The sequence below is a fragment of the Parasteatoda tepidariorum genome, chromosome 7 (genome assembly GCF_982258835.1).
Source record: "Parasteatoda tepidariorum strain Cologne lab strain chromosome 7, Ptep-v5.0, whole genome shotgun sequence".
NCBI classification, from domain to species: Eukaryota; Metazoa; Arthropoda; class Arachnida; order Araneae; family Theridiidae; genus Parasteatoda; species Parasteatoda tepidariorum.
This window is the reverse complement of record NC_141761.1, coordinates 71,134,562-71,162,499: the sequence shown is the minus strand read 5'-3', so window position 1 is coordinate 71,162,499 and position 27,938 is coordinate 71,134,562. Positions and strand designations below refer to the sequence as shown.

The window sequence follows — 27,938 nt, the reverse complement described above, 5'->3', positions numbered from 1 at the left end:
TTTCTCACAGTTAACAGTTTGAAAACCATCTTATTTATGGTTATTTGACTGTTTTGCTTAAATGTCGTGAAATAACAATTAAATTAATTGTTATTTAACTATTTATTCAGAAAAATTTCTAACAGTGCTGAAGATTACAGTGATTTTCATAACATCAACTAAAAATAAAACATAAGGCAAGCGATAAGCTCACAAACCATCGAGTAGTTGGGTTTACTACCGTAAAAAAGCATTTCTTATGTTTGAGCAAGAATCATTGCCATTTTCTTGTTCGTTTTCAAAAAGCGGCGACTGAAAAATAATTTTTTCACCTGATGTAGTATTAGACTATGAACTGCTTAATGTATCTCAGAAATTTTAACTAATTAATTAGGGACTTACGCTACGATTGTATATTCTAGTGATTAAGCGTAGGTTTATTTCGAGGCACTGAAGGTGTTACTATTGATTTTATATATATTGATATATATTGATATATTTTATATATATTGATTTTATATACTATTGATATATATATATATATATATATATATATATATATATATATACAGGTGATTATCAAAATAATGGAAACACTTGTGAATAAAAGGGACATTTAAGAATTCGCTTCATAAGCATTAAAATATAATCTTAGCTACCAGTTTTTTTTTAATATAAAAAGAACAAATATTAGGTGGCATGTGAGAGCTTTAGCAGAGTTGTCTACGTTTTGATTTTTTGTCAGAAGCGTAAAATGTCAGACCTCACAGATTTTCAGAGAGACCAATTTGTAGGAGCCCGACTATTTGGAGCAACAGTGACCAAAACATCCCAGCTTTTAGGCGTTTCTAGAGCTACGGTGCCTGAAGTCAAGACAGCATACACACAGCACGCAAAGACAAGCTCAGCAAAGCAAAATAGTGGACGTAAGGAGAAGCTGAGTGAAAGAGACCGACGGGTACTGAAGCGGATTGTAATGTCTAAAAAGAAAACAACTGCAGCCAAAGTGACCGCAGAGCTCAATCAGCATCTGAATTCTCCAGTGTCAACAATTACAGTTAGGAAATACCGTCATAAAGAGAACATTTACGGCCATATTAATAATGGATTCCTTCAAAATCTAGGATGTTTCCATTATTTTGATAACCACCTGTATATATATATATATATATATATATATGTATATATATGTATATATATATATATATATATATATATATATATATATATATATGTATATATATATATATGTATATATATATATATATATATATATATATATATATATATATATATATATATATATATATATATATATATATATATATATATATATATATATATATATATATATATATATATATATATATATATATATATATATATATATATATATATATATTACAGTTATTATGCATGAAAATTAATATCAAATGTTAGACACATTTACTTATACAGTGACAATCAATTCCATTTTGTATGTTTGCACGGAAATTTCTGGAAGAAATTCCATAATAAATACTTCAACGAATGAATATGTCAACGTAGGGATAGTCAATAGAACAAATAAGAAAAATGCTCGTATATATAACATATCTGTGTTACTAAATATGTGTTAGCATATCTTATAAATTATAAATTGCCTAGAATAAGTCTTTGTAACTACCTATGGTGTTTTATTATGTTAAATGGTTGACTGATTCTTCACGCAAGACTGCCAAAGAGTGAAAATGATTCGGTTGTTACATTTAAATTGTGTTGGGAATCATGTCTTTTTTGGCGGATCAATTTTTTGCGCAAATATATTAATAATTTATTCGTTATAAAATTCACGAACAGTGGTCAGATTTAATATTTTGGGATGATAGAATCAACATCTATAATTGGAAATGATTATTTCAATTCCAGATACTAGGCTGAAGAATAAAGTAGTTTTCATTTTTTTCAGTGTGAAATAAAACTCTATTCCTTCCTGTTCACAACATTAACGTTAATCTGACAAATATTCGATTCGAAGTTCAATTACATTTTATCACCTTTCTGGTATCTTCATTATCCCAAGTTCACAGAACTTTTGGACATTGTCAGCAAAAAGTTCAACCGAATGTGATTTGAGTCATAGTTATTATTGAAGTAGATATGTGAGGACAGCAAACAGCAAAGAAATTGCGGTTCAACACAACAGCGTGAGGACACACACACATATTTTGCAACATGAACGAAATTATTAGAACTCTGTTGAAAAGTAATATCGCATATTCTATATTTCCCCGATTTTTCATCATCGGAATATCATTAATTTTTCTATATCATTTACTTCAAAACTTTTTAAATTCTAAAAAATTAAATATCAACGAACTAATTCGTGGAACAGGAATACCAACGAATTTTACGTAAAATTCGGGAAGTTAGATAATACTGTGAGCTCCTTTCTATAGTGAAAAAGCCCAATTGCTGTATTTGTAATTAAATTAAGCAAAATTAGTATCATGAATATCTAATTTATACGGTTTTTATATAAAACTGCTCAACTCAATTCGAAGTTATGCTCATGTTTTGTTTCTTGGTGGCTTCAGAATCTGGCTAAATGACGCAAAGTCCCCCTTATTTTATTAACTAAGTTAATAATTATTGATAACGAAACTTTTATTTTTTTCCTGCTAATACACTATCTACCAATAAGTATTCGGACACGCGTGATTGACAAGAAAAACAAACTTTATTCATAATCAATAGTTGGTAGAGCTTCCACGAGAGGCAATTACAGCGTGAACCCTCCGAGGCATACTTTCCACAAGTCCTTGTTTGACGGTTAGTGGTATTTTCTTCCACTCGGCTTGGAGAAGACATGTAAGTTCCTTCACCGATTTTGGACGGGTAGTACACCCCTTAATTTGACAATCCTACTCATCCCAGAGTTTCTCGATAGGTATCAGGCCTTGGCTCTGGGTAGGCCAATCCATTCGACTAACCCCATTGTCACTATACAAAGCCTTGGTGATCCTCGCAACATGACAACTGGCATTGTCGTCCTGGAAGTAACAGGAGTCTACCCCGTTAAACTACAGCAACGCATGAAGCACATTGTCATCCAAAATAGTGCAGTATGCATCTTGCATGGGACTAATGCCGATGTTGTTCACTACACGATATATACCGGCGGAGGGCGTGACGGATCTCAGGACCGCAGATATAGTCATTTGCATAGGTGTCCAAATACTTATTGGTAGATAGTGTATATACCTTAAAGTAATATGCACAGTAATACGTATATGCGGAAATAGATTAGAAATTATATACTGGTTAGTAGTAGTAGTTTTGGATAAATAACAGGGAAATATAAGGATTATTGCAGTGTGAAATAGAGACATTTTATCTCTAAAATAAACCACACAAGGGGACTAACATTTCACAGAAAAAGATGGTTAAAAGTTTTAAAAGATAAAAAAGTATTATTGATAAGGATTGTATCTTTTGAAAAGAAATTTACTCAAATTGTGAAATCACTCCTTTAAATTAAGAAATGCATATGGGACTTCGCGCCATCTCCGGTATAATGATGCAATATACACTTTTGATTATTAATGTGAAATAATCTGGATTTTAGAAAAATTTAGAAAATATACAGCGATCACCTGAAAAAAGAATCTAGGGGTCGTGTCACATGCTTTCATCCAAAGAGAAATTGTGGTGATACCAAAAGAAAAATTGGTTTAAATAATATTTTTCGAAATGTTTTCAAAATAAAATGACTTATGAATAATACAAACTTGCGTAACTTCATATAAAGTAACTCCGACATAAAGGAAAGTCAAAATTGATTGTCTCCATATATTCAAATTTTGTAGAGTGTTTATTATAAATATCATACTGATAAATCCAGTTATGCCAAAAAAGTATTTTAGTATTATTTTTTTGTTTTCAACAAAGTTACACGAAAATGTTTTCGACTGCATAAAATGTTAAGAAACCAAATTAGTGGGCAGACAAGAAGCCCCGAACTAAATTCGGTATCAATAACGGATAGTTTAATATTCAAAACCACATGATTTCTTAAAAATAAAATTCCAAACACGAAGTTCTTTAAAAAGAGAACTAAGAAAAGTACTTTTACGTGATGATTTTTCAAAGCAAAGGATCTCTCTTTATTCCTATTTTTTTCATGTAAATATTGAACTCCAAGTCCTGCTTTTGGGCCATTTGTTGAGCTATAAATTTTCGAAAAATATATGTGACGCTATATTTCTCTTTGGATATTTCATTTCCTGAATGTTGTGAACAGCGACGAACATAGAACTGAGAAACATTTTTCTAGATTTTCCTTTTTATTAAGAAGTCAAGAATTGTTTTTACGTCTAATTTTTCAAGCTTCAAAAAACTTAAAAATCGTTTACTTTTCCTATTTAACTTGCGAACTAGCAGTTAAACAGACAAAAATTAGTACAAAAAACTAATCTATTCCTCGTTTTATATTCATTTTTCAAGCTGTAAAAATTACTTTAATTTCAAGAATTAAAATAAATCTGTAGCTAATCGCATGCACAAATTTATTTAAAACGTGGTAAAAAAGAAATTTAATTTTTTTCACATTACTTTTCTAAAGAGTGCGTAAAACTTATTTCACTTCTATGAAACAATGAGATAAGCTGCATGTAGAGATGGTAGGCGTATATTTTCACATTTGGCAGCTTTTTTGTTTGATTAACTAATAGTTTCGGTTTCTAGATTATCAGCTTCATTACTGAAGTAAAATAGATGAATAGAAGGAAATTTAAAGGGACGTCTTGCATAGATTCTCGACAAAAACTTAATGTGTAACATGATTTCTCTGTAGAAATTTTAACTACGCTTAAGAATTAATTAAACACTAATGCTAAGTTGCTAAGTATTAACCAATTTACTTTTTTTTGTTCCATTCCTTGCTAAAGTAAACGTTATAGTCACGAGTTAAATTTTTTCAGTATTAAAATACAGAGCCAAAGTTAAAAGATCTTTAAACTAAATTCAATTTCTTAAAAAAAGAAGAATGGTTTTCTGAAAGAAAGTTTAGTGATTTTTAATATACGCATAGGCTGATCCATAAGGGCGATCATAAGATCCACTCCATACGCATATTTTGACTGTTGAAAATAGAGTCAAAATATATTACAAAATATATAAGGAATCTCAAGTTCCTATTTAAGCAAAAGAAAAGAAATATAATTTTGTACAAAAGAAATATTTTATAAGAAACAGATCATAAATAAGCGTTGGAAGAAACTGATTTTCATTATGATATCATTAATATGTATTTTTTGTATACATGATTTTACAATGTTTTTTGTCGTATTTGTAGCAATAATTGCGATAATTAAAATTCTCAGTAATAAAAACGTCTTGCATAGAAGTAATGCAACAAAAATTATTTTTAATATTTTGATATGTCTTTTCATTATTCAATTTAAATATTATCAAAAACTTTTTGAATTATAAAGTGAAATAAACTTAACATTTTCAGTCTAACTATGTAAATTTAAAAGCCCAAAAGAAAATTGATTTTCAAAGAACAGAGAACATGTTATTTCATTTTTTGCCTAAGTATAAATATTTATCTCAATCTTGTTCAACATCAAACGAAACAGCATGACAGGATATGAAATCAGATTTTCTTTCTCACTCATGAAAAAGCAGAGCTCTATTAGAACCAATTGAACATCGTTCTTAATTAACACGTTGTAGATCAATAACCAAGTAATAGCATTTATAGATCACTGTAAACAAACAAATTAAAGACTACCTTCCTACATACGTTGGGAAAAGTTAGTATATAATTTTAAAAGTTTTAGCTCATACATTTTATACAGCAAAAACTGAATAGTAATTAAATAAGAAACCAGTTAGTATAATAATAAAAGTAATAATCTACGCAGTTCAGCAATATTTTAACCAATGTTTAGTTAAGTAATACTTAAATAATGAATAATTTTGCAGTTTGTTTTTTTTAAATTCATATCTTATTTTACAAATATTTTCAGACATTTGAGGAAAAAAATTTTAAAACAACAATATATATTTTATACTGAATGATCAATAACCCCATTAAGATGTATTTTCAAGACTGCAACAACATTAGTTTTAATGTAGGGTCTCAAAAACAACATAAATAAAAAATTTTGCTTATTCTAGTGCAAATTGTTTCCATGTCTGATGATTTCATAACATAATGTATCGCAGTGCAAACAAATTATTTTATTTACTGAGAGCCCAATAGATTATTAATAGCACACCTTTATACGTAACCATTCTGCATTTTGATCTAAAGTTTTTGATCGCTTTTTCTGTCTTTAACTTTCTTCAGTTTAAAAACGTATTTGAATATTTTGAACATTTTTCTACTTTTGTAAAGATAAGAATCTTTTCTAAATATTGAAATAAAATTAATTCAAGAAAAAATCTTATTAGTATTGGTGGCATGTAATAAAACATTTACCGAAGAAACAATTACTTACCGGCGAGATTTAGTACATTGAATCGATTTAAGGAATTTGTTTCAAGTTCTAAATTCTTTTAAATCGATATTTTTTATGTCGATGCATACTGAATTTTCTACATACCAATTTTTTTTAATTTTCAATAACACAAATAAGCTATTAGTCTTTTTTATCTGAAATTAGTTTTCGTATTATAATAAATAGTAATAATGAATAAACAAATTGGTTACTTATTTTCTTATATTTCATATTATTTTAAATCAGTTTTGCTACAGAAATATAACCATTTTTCTCCTGCACTTTCACATCAGCTTTTCTATAAGATGTGACAATTTTTTTTAGCACACAACTCGTTAGATGGCGTTTCAAAAACAAAACAAAGAAAAAAAATCAAAATAATAATGTATTTTTTCGAACTTAAAAACAATAGACAAAATTATTCATTAGAACTAAATGTATAGATATAAAATAGTGTTTACTTTTGCTAGATTGATGGCCAAGAAACTACAACAGAAGTAGAAATGACCGAAGACTCTACTGCCGACGGTTCCAATATAGTTGATGACAGCGCACCCAGCCCAACAGCTGGTTCTCCAAGCGGTGAACGCTCGCCATCTTCCACCAAAACTTCAGCACCATCAAGCAAAACATCATCCGCGACGAGTCGAAATGAAATCGAAACTCCCAAAGATGATGAAAACAAGCCAACTTCTGCAGTATCTAGATCTTCCATTCCCGAAGCAATAACATATGAGCCACCTGAAAGACGGAAATCAGCAACGTCTGCTTCCAGTGAGGACAAGAAAGATGAAAATATGGAATCGGTTGAAAAGAAAGATGATGGAACTGACGAATCTCAGTTAGATAATAAGAAAGACGATGAAAATGAAAGCACACAATTAGAGGAAAAGAAGGACGGAAAGAGTGAAAAGACGAAGGATGAGAAAGAAGAAACTTCACAAAAGGAGGATACAGAGCAAGAAAAAAGTAGCACAGTAACTATTACTGATACAAAAGAAGGTAAATTGATCTGCAGTATTTATTTCTTAAATAATTCTTCTTTTTTAATTGCGATGTTTCTATCCAATATTAAAAAATATATATTTTTATCGTTTCCATTATTTAAATAAGTATGCAATTTTTCATAATAAAATTTTAAATAAGTAAAAGCTATTCAGGTTCTATATTTTTTTATTTCAATAGACCTTCCCTTATTGTATAAAAGTAATTGAAAAATGTAAATTACCTACACTGCTAGCTTTATGATTAAAAAAATATAATATTTAATTCACGTGTCAGCACTTCTAATGGAAAGGATTAAATTTAATTTAAGGGGAATTGGTTGGGCATATACCAATTGTGCTAAAACTGACTTTTGTCGATGCATCTTTTCTCATCATCTAAACAAGACATTGCTTCGAGTTTTCACAGAATATTTATGGATACATGTTCACACTGTGATAACTATTAATAAATATCTTTCGTAGGAATTTTTGTCAAAAATTTCATGAACTAAAAGCGTTTATTTTTAAAAAGTTTCGAGCAAAAATGCTTCATAACTTCAATAGTATTCCTATTAACGCTAAAACTTTATTGCAGTATGCGACTCATATAACCTCAAATATCTCCAAAAACTTTCAAAGCGATATCATGAGTAGTTTCTTAGAAAAGGTACATCGAAAAGGTCAGTTTTAGCATTATTAATATATGCCCTACTGACTATCCCCTTGTATGTTTAATTCGTAATAAAATTTATTCTTTGGAATGATTCTTACAGTCTAAGTACAAAATATTCTGTTAATAGTTAAAATTAAAAAATTAAGAAATATTTGTAAAGTTAAGTAATATTTCCAAAAAATAAAAATAAAAAATTAGGCATACGAAAGCCTATTTGATTATTTCATAATAGAAGGGCATTAAGGTATCCGACTAGTTTCGACAGCTTATTTTTAAAAAATAAATATAAAATTTTAAAAACGAGTTTATTTGCTTTATTATGTGTAAAAACAAAACATTCTATTTACATTATAATTATTTTTTAAATGATGATTTTTAGGTAAAAATAAGACATTTTTTTCATATACGGTAAGCTCAGTGAAAAAGTTTCCATCGTCTGAAGCGAAAAATTCCTTAAGGATTTTTTTTTTCGTTGTGATTTGAGATCTTAAAAGCAAGTACATACTACTGAGTTAGGGATCAATGTAGTTAAAAAAGCAAAATTTAAAAAAATAAATCAGACTTGTTTTTGCAAGAAATATGCATAAAAAGTAAAATTCTACTTTCTTATGCTCGTAGTTCAAAAAATGTGAGCTATAATTATGAATTTTAGTCAATTATTTTAAATACAACGGGAGATATCGTGTTTAAGGTGGTGTAAAATGGTAAAAAAATCTAATTTTGTGATAAACGCATTTAAAGACTTAGACAAAAACTGCTCTGGTTTTGTAAATAATTGGTGTAAAAACAAAAGAAAGATAAGAGTACAAGAATATTAAATTTATACTAAACTCAATTTCGAAACTTTTGCCCAAAATCATATTTTGGCACTAGTCACTTACCTTAAAAAATGCGTTAAAAGTTTGAAAGCATAGAACCCTATTAGTGACTAGAGTTGGTAGTTAGTTTGAATATGTTTGTGGTCATTACTCTGTGTACAAATAAACAAAGATTTGAATTTGTGCTCTATCTTCTTTTAGAACTTAGTACTTTTTTCCAGCAAAAAATTTTCACTATTAAAGAAAATAATTTTTAATCCATTAATTGTTTTACATGCTTAGGAAACTTTAAATAATGGAGCATGAATTATAAGTAACTGTCACACGGAAAATTAAGAAAACAATTAAAATTTTTAAGCTTTTAGATAATAATATTTTGTTATTTTTTGTAAGTTCTATTAATGATAAATGCATTTAAAAAATAAATTAAGATACTTAAATTTATTTAATAATATAAATTTTAGCACATAAACTTTTTTATTTAAATTTAAATGAAAAAAAAAGGTTAACATTTTATTTCCAAAACACTAAATAGTCTCAACTAATGCTACTTGATTTTAAGAATATCTTTAATGGCTTAAATTTAATAACTAATTAACTTGTAATATTAAGGAAATATTTAGTCTTTTCTTTCTTTCGGCAAATCTTTTATATTACAATGAATTTTAACTTTAAAAAAGGTTAAATAAATAGCAAACTAGTATTTATTCTAAAATTCCATATATACTATAATTACACCGAAAATCCATTACATTATGATCACCTTGCTAATAGAATGTAGGACCACCTTTAGCCCTCAAAACTGCTAGCACCCGCCATGGCATTGATTCCACAAGGTGCTGATAGGTAGTCTGAGGTATCTGGTACCAAGCGCTCACCAACTGGTCCTGCAATTCCCTCACATTGCGAGGGAGTAGTGTGGAAGCACGAATTTGGCTTTCCAAGTAGGTTCACAAATGCTCTATTGGATTAAGGTCAGGTGAATTAGGGGGCCAAGACAGAACTTGAAAGTCACTGGAATGTTCCTCGACGATTCGACCCTTATGACATGGGAAATTATCCTGTTTTTAAACACCCTCCCCCGCAGGAAAAACTGTTGCCATGAATGGGGGAACTATGTTCAAGTAGGTTACAGACGTCAGGGATTGTTCTATGAGCATTATGGGTCCTAATGTGATCCATGAAAACATTGTTCCTACGTGAGAAACCATGAAAACCTGGGCGAGCCCATTGTTATAGATGGCGTGTGGTCATAATGTAATGGCTCTTCGGTGTATATTTGTTAAAATATCAATAAAACCAAAATGGGGCCAATTATAATATCCAAAAATTAAATATAAAATTGTGTAAATACTCCATTGAAAGAAGGGAAACGTTTAACCTGTAATTTATGTAGTTTCTACTGAGATTTTTAAACATTTTCTTTTTCCTATTGAACACTTAATTATTAAACATTTATCAGCTTATATTTTTAGATTATATCCTGTCTGATAATTGATTTTTTAAGTTATTTAAATTTAACTTTAAGTCATGTAGCTTATAGCAATTTAGAAATATATAATGGAATTGTAATTTTAAAATATATTTTTAAAACTTAAGTTACATTCTATTTTTTTTATTTCTTTTTATTAGAAGAATCAAAACCCGAAGAAACGAAAACGGAAACCGGCCCCACACCTGAGAAGGAGGAGGCTGCAGTAGGAGAAGACAAAGACGCAGAGAGTAATACTACTGAGGACTTATCCACGGGCCAAACTGATGCCATAAAAACGGATGCAGAAGCCGTAGATGGGCAATCTCACGAGGATTTAGAGAAAGGAGGCGAAGATGCGAAAGAAAAAGAATCTATTGAAGAAAAAGAAGAAGGAACTGTAACAGTGGAGATACACAAATGTCCGGACTCAATTGCGTCTGATGAAAAAACGGGAAGAGATTCTGCTGTAATAGAGGATGCTAAGGATGCTTCAGAGCTGGAAGAGACAAAGGATGATGTGCCTGCTCCAGAAGTAACAGCAGAGAAGGAGACCATAGAAGCACCTGCTGAGGGAAGTGAAGATAAGGCGGATGAGATTAAAAGCAATGCTGAGGATGAGGATGAGGGGACGGAAGATGGAGAGATGCATGCTGAAGATTCAGAAATTGAAAAGAACGAAGTAGATAAAGCTGAGTCTATTGATGCAGTCTCTACGGTAAGGAAGTTTCCGTATTCCCACATTTTCACTTTTATTTACTAAAAAAAGCGTAATAGTATGGTCAAAGGTTTGGTTATTTCGATATTCATTGAAGAGCTGTTAAAAAAAATAATAGGTTTGGTAAAAGATATTTCAGAATTTGATAAAATTTAAAGTTTTATTTTATAAATATAGAATAAAAAGTCACAATTGTTAAATTTTGTAATATAATTAATAATTTGATAAAATTTGTTAACTACTAATTAACTAATTTGTTTAAATTGTTTTTTAATTTGTTCCTCAAGCAGCAAAAGTCCAGCATAAAATAGTTTTGTATGTATAACATTTAATTAGGATTGCATTGTTAATTATGAAACACGGATATCAATGCTAGATGATTATTAGTTTCGAATGTTTTCTCATTTGAATCGGAAATAGGATAAACCGTTTTGAATTTAAGGCTTTGATTGAAGCTAAATTAATTGTTTGAAATGACGATAGTCACTTAGAAACGGAAACAATATAAATGATTATTTGTGATGGAAATTTATGTAACGTATATCATCATTTAATTTACAGGTTTTAAATTATTTAGATCAATGTTCTTGCATAAATTGTTCGAAATAATTGAAATTATGTAATCTTGTCATCCGCGTTAAAATGATCTAATCTTGGTATCCTGTTTTTTAAGTATGCATTATTTAGAAAATGGCAAGGAAGTTTTTTGATTTCAATGATAAGGAAATTTTTTTTGTGTAATACTGGATTGTTTAGCTTACCCCACTTACATATTTCTTATATTTCTCTTACTGATGAACAGCATCTATCTATAAACATTTGGTTATCAATAAATATGTAAAATCATACTTAGTTTCCTATTTGTTTTAATCCCAAATTACACATTCAACATCCAGTAAGTACATTTCCGTCAAGAATACTTTAATTTTTATCAAGAATAATTTTTATCATTTAGTGCTCTGCGTTACTTTATTTTATGACTTTCTACTAATAGTATGCGTATTTTGTCTCTACTTTTGTTTTGAATAAATGCATCCTTATTTTATACCAATATTGTTTTGTATTTTACACATCTCACTTGATAATATTTTTTAAATCCCGACATACATTAGCAGCCTTTAAAGATCAATGATTAGTAGCTGCAATGATTAGCAGCAGATCAATGATAATGTATCATTAAGTATGTTAAATATTTAATATCATAAATCTTAAAATACTATTCTAAATTATCATAAAATGTATTTCCTGTTACCCTTGTGATATGAAAATGGATAGTTATACATTTTATCAAGCTTTAACCTGTCTGTTACTCTATATTTAACATTAGTTCTAGAATAATAGGATGCATTTACGGACGGACTATTTTAAGTAATTCCCATTGGTGTGTTCCAACTTACAAGGCAAATCATATAAGCCCATAGCCATCTGGGGAGAGTGTTACGCTATCCAGTTTTGTGAATCGGGAGATTCCGAGCATGACTTTGATGACGTATCTGCTTGAATCATTCAGCTATTTTGAATGATGGATGATATGCTTCATATAAGAACTCAATCATTCACTAACAATATCTTAATAATTATCTAAGAATATTTTCCTCTACGCTTCTGGTAGAGCGTAATGATCATTATTCCCAGATTCAGAAAAAATAAAATGTAAAATTTTGAAGTTCATATTGTTTAAACTTATATATTTGTTTTCATTGTATATATTTTTAATATATACAATAAATCCAAATATGCACAAATATATCCAATATATACAAATAATCAAATCAACAAAAATAATATTTAAGTATTATCGGAAAAAAAATTTGAAAAAAAAACGCTTACCTATGAAACCGTGTTTTTATCAGCAAATTCTATTATTTTTAGCAAAAGTTATAAAAATAAGAATCAGAATCTTTGTATAAGTAAATGCACTTTTTACAATTCAAAAGATTCCGAGTTTTATAGGAACATTTTATTCGAGCAAGTTTTATATTGCGTGTTAAAGTGACTTCCCTTACAGAAATGTAAGGTATTTTTAAGGTTTATTTGAGATTGTTTTGAGGTGACAAGGTTGATTTGACCAGCTTAGGGTGGTTGTTTTTGAAGTGTACGGATTGTTTTTCTTTCTTCCTACACTTAAAGCAAATACGCATTTTTGAGGTGTAAATAATTTCACCCAATCTGAAATTATTTCTAAGTTATATATGAGGTTGATTTGTGAAGAGCAAGTGAGGTTGAAATTGAGGTTTATTGATGAGGTTATTTCTGGTGCAGAACATAACCTCATTTTCTACCTTTAGGTGTATTTTTTGACATCTGTAAACTTCAAAACAGCCTCAAAAACACCTTATTTTTTTCGTAAGGGTCAGATAAAAAATAAAACTGGTGTATTTTTTTACATCTGTAAGCCTCATTACTACCTCAAAAACACCTTATTTTTTCGTAAGGGTCAGATAAAAAATACAACTCATAAATTTAAAATAAATGAAAAATCTGTTGACACTTTATAAGAAAAGTTTATTTTATTTGTCAGGTACTTTATTTACGTAGCATTAGAGCTACACAACGGGCTATTGGCAATGGTCAGGGAAACATTCATGATGATTATTCGAGGACATGCCAACACAATTTTGATCCTCTGCAGAAGATATGGTTCCACCACTTTGATATATCGACGGCTTGTGCATGATGTCGAGCACTTTACGATAGAACAGTCTTACGATGAGCAATACCAAACACCCTTGATTCATACGCGGGCTGATCAAATTGGTCAATCACGAGCTAAGTTAATATTGCTCGAATTTTCTTCGAAAAAAACATTACATTTTAAGGATTAAAAATTAAATTAAATTAAATTAATAAAAATTAAACGCTGAATACTGAAGCTAAACACACAGCCTAGATTTGTTTCCGGAGCAGTTTTAAAATATTTCTGACTAATCTATGTCCTAAAATTTCCCAGTTTCATCAGATTTTTTTAATTGAATAAATTACAATTTAACCCAATAAAAATAGTTGTTACCTGATTTTCTTCAGTGGAAAATGAGCTTTCTCAAAAAATGGAAAATTTCTTAATATACTATCTGATTTGTAAGCTGACAGCAATGGCATTAAAAATGATGCTCGCTTTTAGGCAACAGAATAATATGTTAAGTAAATTGTAAAAAATCATACATATTACTTAAACAGAGGCAGAACTAAACCAAACTAAAAATACAATATATCTGATGGCTGAGCTAGACGAAAAGTTGAGTAAATATATCCAAACATAATATTATTTAACATGCATTTTCTTTTAATACAATACCATTAAACGAGTAAATAAATAAATCTCAGAACAAATACACTGAGGCATTTTAAAGATGAGCATAGATGCCAATAGCCAAAACAGAATTGACTGCTGAGACCACATTTTTTGTTGTAACATTCTGAATCAAATTACATAGCTATGCAACCATAGAAAATTAAACTCTTAATCAAAAATTAGAAGACATTAAACAGAACGCAATAATCCTTAATCAAAAGTACTATAACTTTTATTTAGAATTAAAATAAAATTAACATTTCTTATAATCAAAAAATCTTTAATAGTATATTCTTAATGGTCTTACTTGCTTAAGTGTTTACTAAAACAAGTTGTATTTAACTTGGTGATGTTTCAGTAATACATGGCATAATTTTTAAAAGCTTATTAAAGTCAAAATAAAATAGTATGAAATAATAATTCTAGTATTCACCATTTATTTCGATTTAGTTATATAAACTTTAATCATAAGACAATGTTTGAATAAAATGTGATCGATGCCTTTCTTTGTGAGAAGTATTTTTCTTTCTTTTTTTCTTCATATTTCCTTTCGGCCACTATTCACGACTTCCTTTTGTTGTCATACGTAGGTTTTAGATGAACCGAAAACACTGGTTGAAGAAGAATCAAAACTTGAAGAATCTTCAGAAAAAGAGAAAGAGGCCAACGAGGAAAAGGAAAAAGAAGAAGATGACACTGAAAAAGGGGCTAAAGAATCAGCTTCGGATGAAGTTGCGGTTGTCGAAGAAGGGGTGAAGGATGCGCAGGATGAAGAAAAAGATGACAAAGCGGACCAAAAAATGGAGGAAATTGGAGAAATTGAGGAGAAAAAAGAAGAGGAAACGACCACTGCGGAAGTAGCAGAAACTGAAGATCCCGGAAAAAATGATCAAGTAAGTTTTATATGCTTTTATTGCTATTGTGCAGCTCCTGTACTTTTATTGATTTGTGAAGTCCACTTGGATTTCACAACTTTTCTTCAGGCCAATTACTAGACAATTATAGTCCAACATTGATGCTGAAAATTTACTTCGTTATATCAGAAGATGCCTTAAATTTTGTTCCATCCCCTTAAAATAATTTCACATCCACGTCAATGAAGAAAAAAACTGGTTTTTGGCAGGAGAAATTAGACAAAAAATTTTTTTGAAATAAAATCAGTTTTAACTCAAAGAAGAAAATACAGCAGATATTGAATGAAAATAGAATATGAAATTTTTTTTCTTCAATATTTTGAAAGCTTTTCATTTCCTTGAATGAAATAAAAACTACTTGATAACTTGAATGAAATAAAAAAAATTTTACTAATTTTTTAAACAAATTGAACTACAATTATTGATTGAATAAAATTGATTTTATATAAAAATAGCAGATCACAATGTGAGCATGCTCTTAGCTTCACTGGTGAATGAATAGATATCGTTTTTCATTATCCATCATCATCAATGAATCGACAGCCCGGGGTGGGTCTTGGCCTTCTCAGGAAGTTTTTTCCAGACTAACATTTTTCCTGTTAATGCTTTCCTGTTTTTAGTTTTTAAGATCAAAAGGTTTCTTTCTAGGCCATATATCCATCTCAAATTCTGTCTATCTCTTTTTCGAGTGCCGAATCGTCTGACATTGTAAACTCTTTCTGTGGTACGGTCTTCATCTATTCTGATAATGTGTGCCTGCCCATTTTATTCTTTCCTGTTTAATGAAGTTAATAATGCCAGGTTCACTATATGAGTGATAAAGTTCTAAATTTGTTCTTCTATTTTTCTTAATTATTATTATATAATTCATTTTCTAATTACATTCTTAGCCTATAAGTTAAATAAGTTTTTAAAAATGAATTTTTGTTGAATGCTAGTTGTATTTTACCATTCTGTTTTTCTCGTCAATTATTGAGCAACTTTCGGTTTAAAATCCCTGTTTGATGTCGCTTGTCGAGCTCAGGAGCAGATTTTGCACCCGTTCCCGCTTCGCTTATTTACCAGATACGGAAATACAGTGGTTTAGCATTTATGCTGAAAAATATAATCCGACTTAGTTCAAAGTTGGCAGGTAATTCAATATGCACACGGATTTCAAACTTATGAACCCTAAGTTAGTGAGAAATGCACGATAATTACATACACATCCAATAGTTAAAATCAAAATTTTTCTTATATAAAAAATATAATGAACTAATTAAGTAAAAGAGAACGAAATTCTATTTGTGAAATTTTTATTTGTTGTAAGTAATAAGTTATCGTTGTAAATAACATTTTTAATATTTTAAATTACTCAAAATGATTTTCTTTAAAAAAATGCTTTATTTTTTGAATAGTTAATTTTTTTTTTAAATATTTATAACTAAATTGTTTTCAAGTATTACAAAAAAAATTTTTAAAACTAAGGAAAATATTTTTCTGCGTTCCAACAAAAACCGTCAATTGATTCTCTAAAGTAAAATCTATGTCGTAAATGTATTTATTTAAAATTACAACTCCGTACTATTTCACATTATAAATATTTCAATATAATATATTATAAAGTGATCTCGATCTACGTGATTTTGTTTTTAAATTTAAGTATCACTCTGTAATTTAAATCGAATAATTTAATCAGTATTTTTGGAACGAAACAGCATTTGTGCAATATTTAAGACAATTGTTGTACAATGATTTAAAACAAGTATTTTCTATCACAATTATACTGCCCCAACAAAGAGTAGTTATTTTGTTTTTAAAATCATTGCATTCACACATAAAATAAATTCTATATTTATTAGATTCATTATATTATCATCAAAACTGATGATTTGGTTTTTACTTATTCAAAATTGAATAATTTCATTGGTATCTTTAGATAGTAACAGTATTTGTGCAATAATTAAGACAATTGTATTATGATTTAAAACAAGTATTTTTTTATCACAATTTTACTGTGCTTATTAAAAGTAGTTATCCTTTAAAATCATTGCGCAGTCCCATAAAAGAAATTCGATATATATAATTTTTTTTTATATTATCATTAAAACTGCTGAATTGGTTTTTACATTATTATGTTCTTATGGGAAGGTACTAATTAATAATTGATTAAAATCTGTCATAAATTGTAAATTTTTGTTCACTATTATTCATAGCTTTCCTCTTTCAGATAAATTTTGCATTTATGAAAAATAAAATACTATTTTTCTTTATTTTTATGCATGCTGTATTTTACTATTTCATCCACTAAAAGTAAAAGAGTATAATGCATACATCTTTAAAAAATTTGTAGCTCATTTATTTATAACTATTATTAATATGCAAACTTGTAACTGAATAAATAATAATAAAAATGCAAAAATCTATCACCGAACTAGAGGTTTATAAAACAATACCCTTATAACTCATATACAACAATCCTTACTAATTAATTGCTTATACACTTTTATGTCATCAGAAATAAAACTAATTTTTATTATTAGATCCTGCTTTTACTAATTATGTTTCAACCTTAAACTTGGTTAAGTTTGAACTACTTACATATAATAACGTGAATAAAAGAATAATATGTCATCGAAACAGAAAAAAAGGTAATAATTAGATGCTTGAACACAACGTGAGTTACTGAATATTTAAACAAAGAGGTAGGATGATTTAGTTCAGAAAACTGATTTCATAAAAGGGGATAAACTCTCAAGTATTGTATTCACTTGATTAGTCATATAAGTACTCTAAATATACAATTTGATTAACTAGTACTAATTAGAGTGCCACAGCAGTCTTAAAATTTTGAATTAAATTTACTTAAAGAATTTTTTTTTAAATTTAAATTTCCTTTTAAATATAGTTCATAATGTTATCATTCCTTTCAAAGTGTTCATATTTTGCTGAAAGAGAAAGGCTTATTCGCGTTTATTTTTATGTTCTTTCCGTTTCATAATGATTTCATAAAAAAGGATATAGTTTCAATCATTGTATTAAGTTGATTAATCATATAAATTCTTTAAGTATACAATTTGATTAACTACTACTACTTAAAGTGCCACAGCAGTCTTAAAATTTTGAATTAAATTTATTTAAATAAATATTTTTTTAAATTTAAATTTCCTTTTAAATATAGCTCTTAATGTTATCATTTCTTTCAAAGTGTTCATATTTAGCTGAAAGAGAAAGGCTTATTCGCGTTTATTTTTACGTTCTTTCTATTTCACATTAAGAATAATACTGTCTATAAGCAGAATAAGAAAAGAAAATCATTCTATGAAACATTCATTACCTATTATCGTTTTTCTTAATCTCATTATATTAACTACACTTCCATCGATATTTTGACCTCCAATCGATTATTCTTAAATGTCCCTGAAATGGCACTAACCCAATTTCCTGAGCAATGCCCCTCAAGATTGATTGATTGATGAGCATTTTCTTTGAAAGCAAATTGATGATTCTTAATGTTAAGTAAAGAAGAATCGGAAATTCAGACAGAAAGGAAAAATTGCATTAATAACAAACAATAGAAACGACATTGGATATTGCTGAATGACATATACTGGAGCAGATGTGTTTCGTATCAGCGTAGATGATAATAAATTTCGTCAAAAACATCGCTCTTCGTCTCCATTGTATTTTCATGGGAGTCTATAAATAGGAAATATTAATATTTCCTGTTTTTTAATCATTGATGAATATTTTAAAAACGTCATTTAAGCGTGTATCATGAAATTAGACAAAAATGAATTTAATCAAATAAAAATTTTATTTTAAATATCTTGAGTAAATTAATTCAGATCGATGAGTTCGAATCCAGGCTATGCAACCGAGTTTAGCACCATCAATTCAAAATATCACCAGATTCTCTTACATGTTTGTAATATAATAAAATATTCTTAGTTAAATAACCTGAAAGATTTCTCATTCTGGCATTGTTGCTTTATTTAGTTTGACTATGTTAAATATCCCTACACAAGGTTGTTAAAGATCGTACTGTTGTCTTCCGTATAGCATGATAATCCTGTGCTCACATATTATCTGGTACACTTGCTTTAACTCAATGATCAATTATATTGAGATCTATTTCTTTTCTAGATATGTTAAACAAACATACAACTCGATTAATGGCTGTCTACTTAGACAAAATAATTTGTATTATCTTATCTATTTTCATCAATAAGACCTGTGGGGAGATGGTAGCTATCGACCATGTCAACCGTCATCTATGAAAAGGTACCCCATCATAGAATCGAGTTAACACGTCTTATATACTAGTGAATTGTAATTGTAATTACGTAGTGGTAGATTCCCTACAGTACTCCCCCACCAGAATTATATCTGTGATAGAATTCGATGAACGGATATCACTAGTTGATTCATTGCTGTTTTGTGAGAAGCCGGGAGAGCTGTATTAAGATTACCGTACTTTATGAGTGCTGAATATGAGAGGTGTATTAACTTCACTGTCGTCGTAGCTCCTGTGTTGCCGTTAGCAGTCGAGTGTATGCAAGCCGACGTTGTGCGTGAGCGAGACGAGATTGAGTAGCAACAGCGCGAGGAGGTGGATAATGTCGCAGTCACAAATAGGAAGTCAACTGTTTTTAATGTGGATCATCCATCGAAAAAGGCGTGTTCACATCGAAGTGGGCGTTTCTGCGGTCGTAGGCGTGTTCACATCACGTCCGAAGGTCACCAATGTGGGGAGATGGTAACTATCGACCATGCCAACCGTCATCTATGAAAAGATACCCCACCATAGAATCGAGTTAACACGTCTTATATACTAGTGAATTGTAATCGTAATTTCGTAGAGGTAGATTCCCTACAAACCCATATTTTAAGTAAAACACTTCTGCAACAGCAAGCTGTTGGGAAAGAGGGTTAAGAAAGTTAAGACTCTACAATTTTAAAACCAAAGGCCTAAATGTGTCAGTATGACATCAATGCACACCTGTCACCTTTTATTTTCTTACCAGATGCTATGCATCTGTCTGAAGATTGATGGTCATTAGGTTGCCACTTGGGGTCGAATCCCGATTCCACACATTAGCAACTCAGAGACTCAACCATTTTGCCATCATGTCTCAATCCATCTTTATGCAGACTTATAAATTCTGAATTATTTTTTTTAAATGCAATCAATGGTGTTTTTATTCATTGTCATAATTACAAAAATGCATTGTCTGCGTCAAATACCCGAGACAATTCTCACTAAGCTTAACGACTATGTTTACTTATTAAATGCGTTTAGTGTAATAAATGTGTGAGTTGACAAAATAAAAACCCCACTTTCAGACCCAAAAATCAGGCAGTTGTCTTAAATTTCCGCATAAGGTTATAAATTAACTGGGCTTAACCCATTCAATTTTTTAAGTAAATATTTTCATTTTTATTTTGTAAAAATATGGTTAGAATTTCATTAACAATGAAAGAACTATAGCAACCAACTATAATGTTACTGATTGCGTTACTGAATACTATAAACTTAAGGATTACAAAAAAAAGCCCTTCTTAATCACTAAATTAAAAATAAACGAGAAGAAAACACATTCTGTTTGTGTCATTAACCAAGCTCTAAATCCAAATAAGTTAAATAATTTGAATTAACGAGAAGAACACACATTCTGTTTGTGTCATTAACCAAGCTCTAAATCCAAATAAGTTAAATAATTTGAAAGCAAAAATGAGAACGATACTTAACAGAACATCGGAGTAGGCCATTTTAACAAATTTAAAAAAACTTCAGTACTTCAGTTTCCCCATTCTTGACTGGCGAGAAATAAAAATGAGTGCCTATTTTTTAAATGCATGTAGAATTTTATTACCATCGTCAGTAGCAAATGAAGTCATCATTTGCTTCAAAATCATATGTTGGAGGCGTGATGACTCAAGGGATAGAGCATTCACCTTCCAATGAGGTGAAACGGGTTCGAATCCCGGCGATGGCTGGTCGATACGAGTCTGCATCCGGCTTGCACCGACCACGGTGCTGACGTGAAATATCCTCAGTGGTAGACGGATGATGGGTTAGAGTCCCCTTGCCGACAGGCTAGCCGCGGGAGGTTCTCGTGGTCTTCCTCTCCATGCAACGCAAATGCGGATTAGTCCCATCAAAAGTCCTCGACGAAGGCAAATTTCTCCCTATACTTGATCCAGGAGTTCCCTTGTCTTCTGGATTGGGTTCAAAATTACAAGGCTATCGAGTTGAACATTAGTAGTCGTAAACCCAAAAAAATTGGGTCGGCTATTCAACGACGGTTATAATTAAAAAAAATCATATGTTCCATTTATCAAGTATTTTTTTCGGCTGTAATTTCTTTAAATTTTCCATATAAAGAGAAAAAAAACATTTTACTTCAGATATTCATCGAATTTGATTTGTATCACAGCAATAATAAGTGTGGAAAGATTTATATTATACATAAAAGTTTCAAACTAATAACTCCTACATTATAAGTTTTGTTATTCTCGTAGCATTGCAATTCAATAAATTACTGACTTGAGTTTCATTCGACCAAAATGTGCTGTTCTTCTTTCTAAATTATACAACGGGAAAATAAATGGACCAATGTTGTACTAATGAAGGAATTTATAGCTGATTTTCAAAATGACGATTATGTTTAAAAATGTATTTTGAAAGCGAACATATATAAATTTGTTCTTCTGTATTTAAGAATCGTCAAAGAAATGGTAAAAATAAAGGAGCAGAATAAGATGCCTCAAAAACTAATTGAAATAACTGTTTGGAAATTTCTCAAACATGAAATTTATCCTAATAAATATTTCCTTAAGTATCTATTAGTTTGGTTGAGGTTTTTTCGCTTATTTATAAAACATTTCACTATTGTCATATGATGTTTATTGATTAAAATAATTTAAACATAAAGTATTTTAAGTTTATTAAACTAACAAATATTCTGATTATCAGGCAGCCACTGATGAAGCAGAAGAGCCAGAAAAAGCTGAGAAAGAACCTGCTGACGAATCTGCAGAGGCCAACGTAGAGGATGAAGAGCAAAAGACGGAGCCCGAAAAAGTTGAAGAAAAAATTGATGATGCCGAAGAGAAAAAAGACGACGTCAAAGAAGAGGAGGCGGATGAGACGCCAGAACCTTCTCCAAAATCGCCAACCAAGCGAATGAGGTCGCCTGATAAGGCGGGAAGGAGAGGTGAGTTTAGTGCATTTATACCCCTTTCATTCAATCACGGATACCTTCATGCGCTGAAAACAAATTCTGGATCAAACTAGAATAAAAGTGCCGGGACTCAAGGACCATAAAACCAATTTGCCACTTACCGGCATCCACTTAGGCATTTTAGGTTAAACCCAAAAATCACATATATTTGTGACATGTTCTGACGTGTTTTTTGTTCCACAATATCGTCATTTCCGGATTAAAAAAATCTTGTATACCGTTTTTTTATAGTAGTAAGTAACTCAAGATCATGGAATCGCTCTAATCTATTAATTATTACTGTAAAAATTACAGTACAATATTTTGTGGTGAAAATATGTTTTACAGATGATATACCCAAAGTATAGGTGCTTGATATCGTACTTTGATTGGAATTTTTTTTTCATCTAACACTTAAAAATGAAAAATACATTTTGTTTCTCTAAACTGACATTAAACGTACAAAATAAGTATAATAAGTAATGAAACAGAAGAGAATTCTTGAAGGTACTTCCTTGCCCTTAAAATTAGATAATATAATTATTTCCAACATAAATACACAGCTATAAAATTAAGTATGAAATAAAATATTAGATACTTTTTGAAAGGTGTCTCAACGCATTTACGAAATGACCATTTTATTTTTCAGGACATTAATTCTATTATATAAAATAATGTTTTTATTGAAGTTACTTTCTTACATTTCAAACTAGATAATATTTTTAGATGATACTTTATAGAAGTGTATTAATGTTCAAGATAATTATCACGATCATTACACTTCTATAAAAAAAAATTCTAAAAATAAAATGCTGTACAGTTTTAAACGGTACCAATATTTATCATATCATGTATCAAATTGGATCAAAATAAAACACTAGTTTTCGAAGTTGTTTCGATTTTGTTACGAAAAAAATGTCTTCGTTCATTTTTATTCATAATATTTGCGTGCCATACCCATATTTGCTTAACATAAATTTTAACATTAATATTTCGAAATTCATTTTATGCGTAGCAACAATTTTCTACACTACATATATGTTTGTTAACTGCTATAACTTCAAAAATAAAAATTTTAGCTTAAAAATACGATTCTTGGATAAGGAAAAAAAATAGTGAATTTCGAGTAATCAATAACATGGTCAATAACTACATCTACCACTGGAGCAAATTTTGAAAATTCTGTTCTAAGCCCTGCCCTATAATGTGTTCAATGTAATATCTAACTTAATTCTCCAATTCGAAGCATAATAGATTTCTCTAAACAGGTTCTTAGTTAAATACCTCTAATTTTGTAATTAAATTCAAATAATATGTACTCAATATGGTTGATGGACTCTATCAAACGCTTATTTTTATAAAGAAACAAAATATCATTTCGATAATTCAATGCGTTTTTCGTATTGCTTCAAAATAATAAATTTTTAATTAAAACACATTTGTAAACTATTTTGCGTGTGTTGAGAATTTGGAGAGAGAAAATTTTTCCAAATGTAAGTATGAACTATTTGGCTGTATAATGCATTATTCTTGGCCAATCAAGTAAACTAAATTTCAGGAAGCTGAATAAAGTAATAAATGGTAACTATTTTTTTATAACCGTGGCTGAACATCCGACGCAATTTTTCTGTTTAAGACCACTAATGTTCAACTACGCAATCTTGTAATTTTGAACCAAATCCAGAAGACAAAGGAATTCCTGTATCAAGTATTGGGAGAAATTTTAATTCGTTCTGGACTTTTTGATGAAACTTACCAGCATTTGCGTTACATAGAGAGGAAGATCACGAGAACCTCTCACAGTTAGCCTGACGGCATGGGGACTTTAACCCATGATCCGTTTCCCACTGAGGATATTTCCTGTTAATACTGTGGTCGGTCCAAGTCGGATGCGGAATTCGTATCGAACAGCTATCGCTGGGATTCGAACCCGGTTCACCTCATTGGAATGCAAACGCTCTATTCCTAGAGCCATCTCGGCTCATAATAGGTAATTATTATTTTTTTATATTCGTCGTTGAACAGCCGACCCTATTTGGGCTTACAACTAACAATGTTCAAATCCGTAGCCCAGTAATTTTGAACCAATCCAGAAGACAAGGAAACTCCTGGATCAGTACCCCCATAGGTATTGATTTGCTTTGGGAACATGGAGGACTTTGCAACTCGACAGATTTAACGTGTATCAGTCACCATTTACTACACGGGAAGTCTTTGGCCTACGGGGATTGAACCCGCAAACTCTTGAACATGAGCCCAGTGCCCTACCAACCAGGCCATCCCGGCCTTACAATAGGTAATAAGTAATTAATAAGGCTGCTAAGTTTTATAGGGTGAATATGAGCGAATGGGCAATAGAAATTTGTTAATTTTCAATTAGTAAGCATGGCTGAACAACCTATCCAAAATATGGCCTGAAGGAAAACCCCAAAAACGGAAGTCATTCATCGCTGTGTTTCATTAAGATTATTTTTACTATGCTGTGTTTTCTTTTTTTTCTTTTTTTTTCTCTTTTTTTTTATCTGTAGCGTTAGAGTCATATAGCTTTTATGTGACCTTCCTCCATTTTTTTTTCAGAATATTTTTCATATTTTCCCTAATTATACTCTAAAATTTATCGACGCAAGAGTTATCCTTATCGGCTTCTCACTGTGGTCGCGATTCTTGTTTCAGTAAAAATACGCTCATAGTTAAAATGAAGAGTCGTTGAAATGAAATATTTCCTTGTACTGCAACTTCCATTCATCTAGGAAATATATTGTTTATTATATCTTAAGATTATTTTTATGAGAGTATCGATGTTTCTGGAAAACAGTTTGTTCCGTAACATATAATTCTGCTCCATGTTTGAACATTTTAGTTATTGCGTGTTAACAGCAAATTTAGTTGATATTTCTGAAAGAATATTTTTATCGTCTTTAGAGTTAACCACTATTGCATTCAATCTAATAATTTATTAAAATGTATTTTTAAGTACATATTTTTCTCGTTTTTAATACTTCTATAGCTATTTTTTTATAGCTGTAACCATAGACAAAACTATTAAATAGATTTATTTATTTATTTATTCTTGAATTGAACAGAGTTCCTCTCTGCATTACATAATATACATATTAAAAAACTACAGTGAATTAATATCATTAACATTTATCATTAATGTTAACTACATTAAAATTATCATAAACAAATCATCATCATTTCCTTAAATATTTGTTCTTGTTTAGTTGCAATGTTTTAAAGGAAATGAACAATTTTCACTTAAGTTATTTATTGACTTAAGGTCATTAAAATATTTTTAAAGCATATATTTTCTGATGAATATTTTATGTTAATGTCTGTGAAAGACATGCAGGCTGCAGAATAATCCAAATACTTGATAAACCACCATTTTCCCTAAAAGGACTATTTTCATCTTTTCAAAACAAAACAAAACAAAATAAAATTTTATTTTGTTTTGTTATTCTTTTAAAACGTGAAATCAACCCTAAAATCTCCTAGGTAATTCGAAAATATAATTTATAATTGAATATCTACTGCACTGGCTCAGATATTTTGTGCTTTGCAAACTTCACTTTGCTTCACTCTCATGTTATGTATGACTCACTTTTGCAATTGCTGCACAATGGAGGATGCACCTGCTTCTTGCACCGCTGCTTTGAAGATTGCACACCAGTGTCGTGATAATACAGTGTCGTAAGTTCAGTTTTTTGACGGCTCTCTCCTCTTAGGATCCTTGCCTCAGCTACGTCTTCCACCTAAAGCTGGCAGTGGATGGGGAGGTTCAGGATTGCATCCTTTAGGAAGAATATCTCCCAAATCTCCTTTAGAAGGTATGTCAATACTATTGAACATTCCATTGAATTGACACGATGTGAAGCAAGAAAACGCTAGGAATTTTGCAGAGCATTTGCGCAGTTTCTTATAGCTTAGCATTTTAAAATTCTGCTAGATTTTTTTTTCATTGAAAATTATGCGGATGCAACAATTTTACATGAGCATAGGGTGGAGCACCCTATGTTCATTTGAGTGCACAATTTACAAAATGCTTCGCTTTTAGATTTTGCGTTGCTCACTTTTTTCGTAGCTTTTAATTTCTTAAAACATAATATTTAAGGGAACCAAGTTATGAATAATGTTTGTTTTTGCCTTTATAGTAAAGTAAAAAATTGCAAATAAAAAGTTTTTTTTCGTCACAAATACGCATTGATTGATGTTTTGAATAAGGTCCTCGCAATATTAAAAACATTTTAATAATTTAAGTAACTGGATATTTAAATTGTTGAATTAAAATATGTCTATAATTAAATTATGGTCACGTAATAAAAAAATAATCAACGTCTTTAACCATTTAAGAGTTTTTTGTTGTAATGTTTCCGTCAGTCAGACAAGGTAAAACTAACAGACGAAATAAATATTAACGCATTTCAAAATAATCGTAAGTAGTTTCTTGTTTAAAAAATAAAAAGAGAAAAACTTGTAAGAAACAAAAAGTACATGAAAACGCAAAAATGAAAAAAAAAAGACCAAGACAAGAATAAAAGTTATCACAAATGCAAAAAGTATGTGATTTGATTCTTTTTTTTTTTTTGCTGTTTTTTGATGTTGTGTTTTTATTTTATTATTTTTACACTAGGAGGCTCCGCCCCCTGCTCGCTGACGCTCGCCAACCCCCGAGAATTGCTACGCAATCCTATGTGGTTCACGCCGTGAACCATGGCTCGCTGCGCTCGCTCGCCAATGAACACAATGTTCTAGCACAAAGACATAATATATTATCATCAAAGACATAGTATTTTATCATCAAAGACATAGTATTGTACTTATGTAGAAGAATTCTACCAATGTTCTTATTGGCTTTTAAAAAAGTAGATTAGCTAATTAGATTGTAAATGGTGAAAAAATCAAAACATTAGCTAAATAAGAAACATATTAGCAAAATAAATTATCAAATATTGCTTCACTAATATTCTGCATTTTAAAGCGTGAAAATTCAATGCATAAATAATCGCGAAATATAAAAAAATTCAATGCATTCAATACAAACACTTAAATGTTTTTTAGACGTTTAGGTAGCTCCCAGTAGAAAAATATCAATTCAACAGCGGCCTTTTAAAGCATTCTCACTTCAATTAATTAATTAATTCCTAATTGAGTTTAAATTAAATATTGTCATGTTTTTAGTGCATGAATCTGAATTGAACAACCTGATAATGCTCACTCTGGTTATTGTTATCTGGTTGCTCACTACGTGCTCTTTCGCGCCGAATCCAATCAATTAAAAATGAAAACTGTTGCCAGCGCGAGAAAAGAAATATCATCGGTTTTATTGATACATACATACATACGTACGTATTTGCGTTTTATATAATATAGATAGGAAAGCAATAACTTCAT

At 30.0% G+C, this 27,938-nt stretch overlaps 1 protein-coding gene across 2 annotated transcripts in view; it reads left to right on the top strand.

Moving 5' to 3' along the window:
- The window catches only part of LOC107439448 (uncharacterized), a 166,033-nt gene that overhangs the window by 84,293 nt on the left and 53,802 nt on the right, over positions 1-27,938 (top strand). The window contains exons 3-7 of one of the 2 annotated variants that reach the window (XM_043057304.3): positions 6,938-7,469; positions 10,577-11,133; positions 15,016-15,318; positions 22,298-22,538; positions 26,273-26,374. In XM_043057304.3, coding sequence (XP_042913238.2) covers positions 6,938-7,469; positions 10,577-11,133; positions 15,016-15,318; positions 22,298-22,538; positions 26,273-26,374 — 1,735 coding nt within the window. The remainder of the gene's footprint in view (positions 1-6,937; positions 7,470-10,576; positions 11,134-15,015; positions 15,319-22,297; positions 22,539-26,272; positions 26,375-27,938) is intronic. The other variant, XM_043057346.3, reaches the window with a different exon arrangement.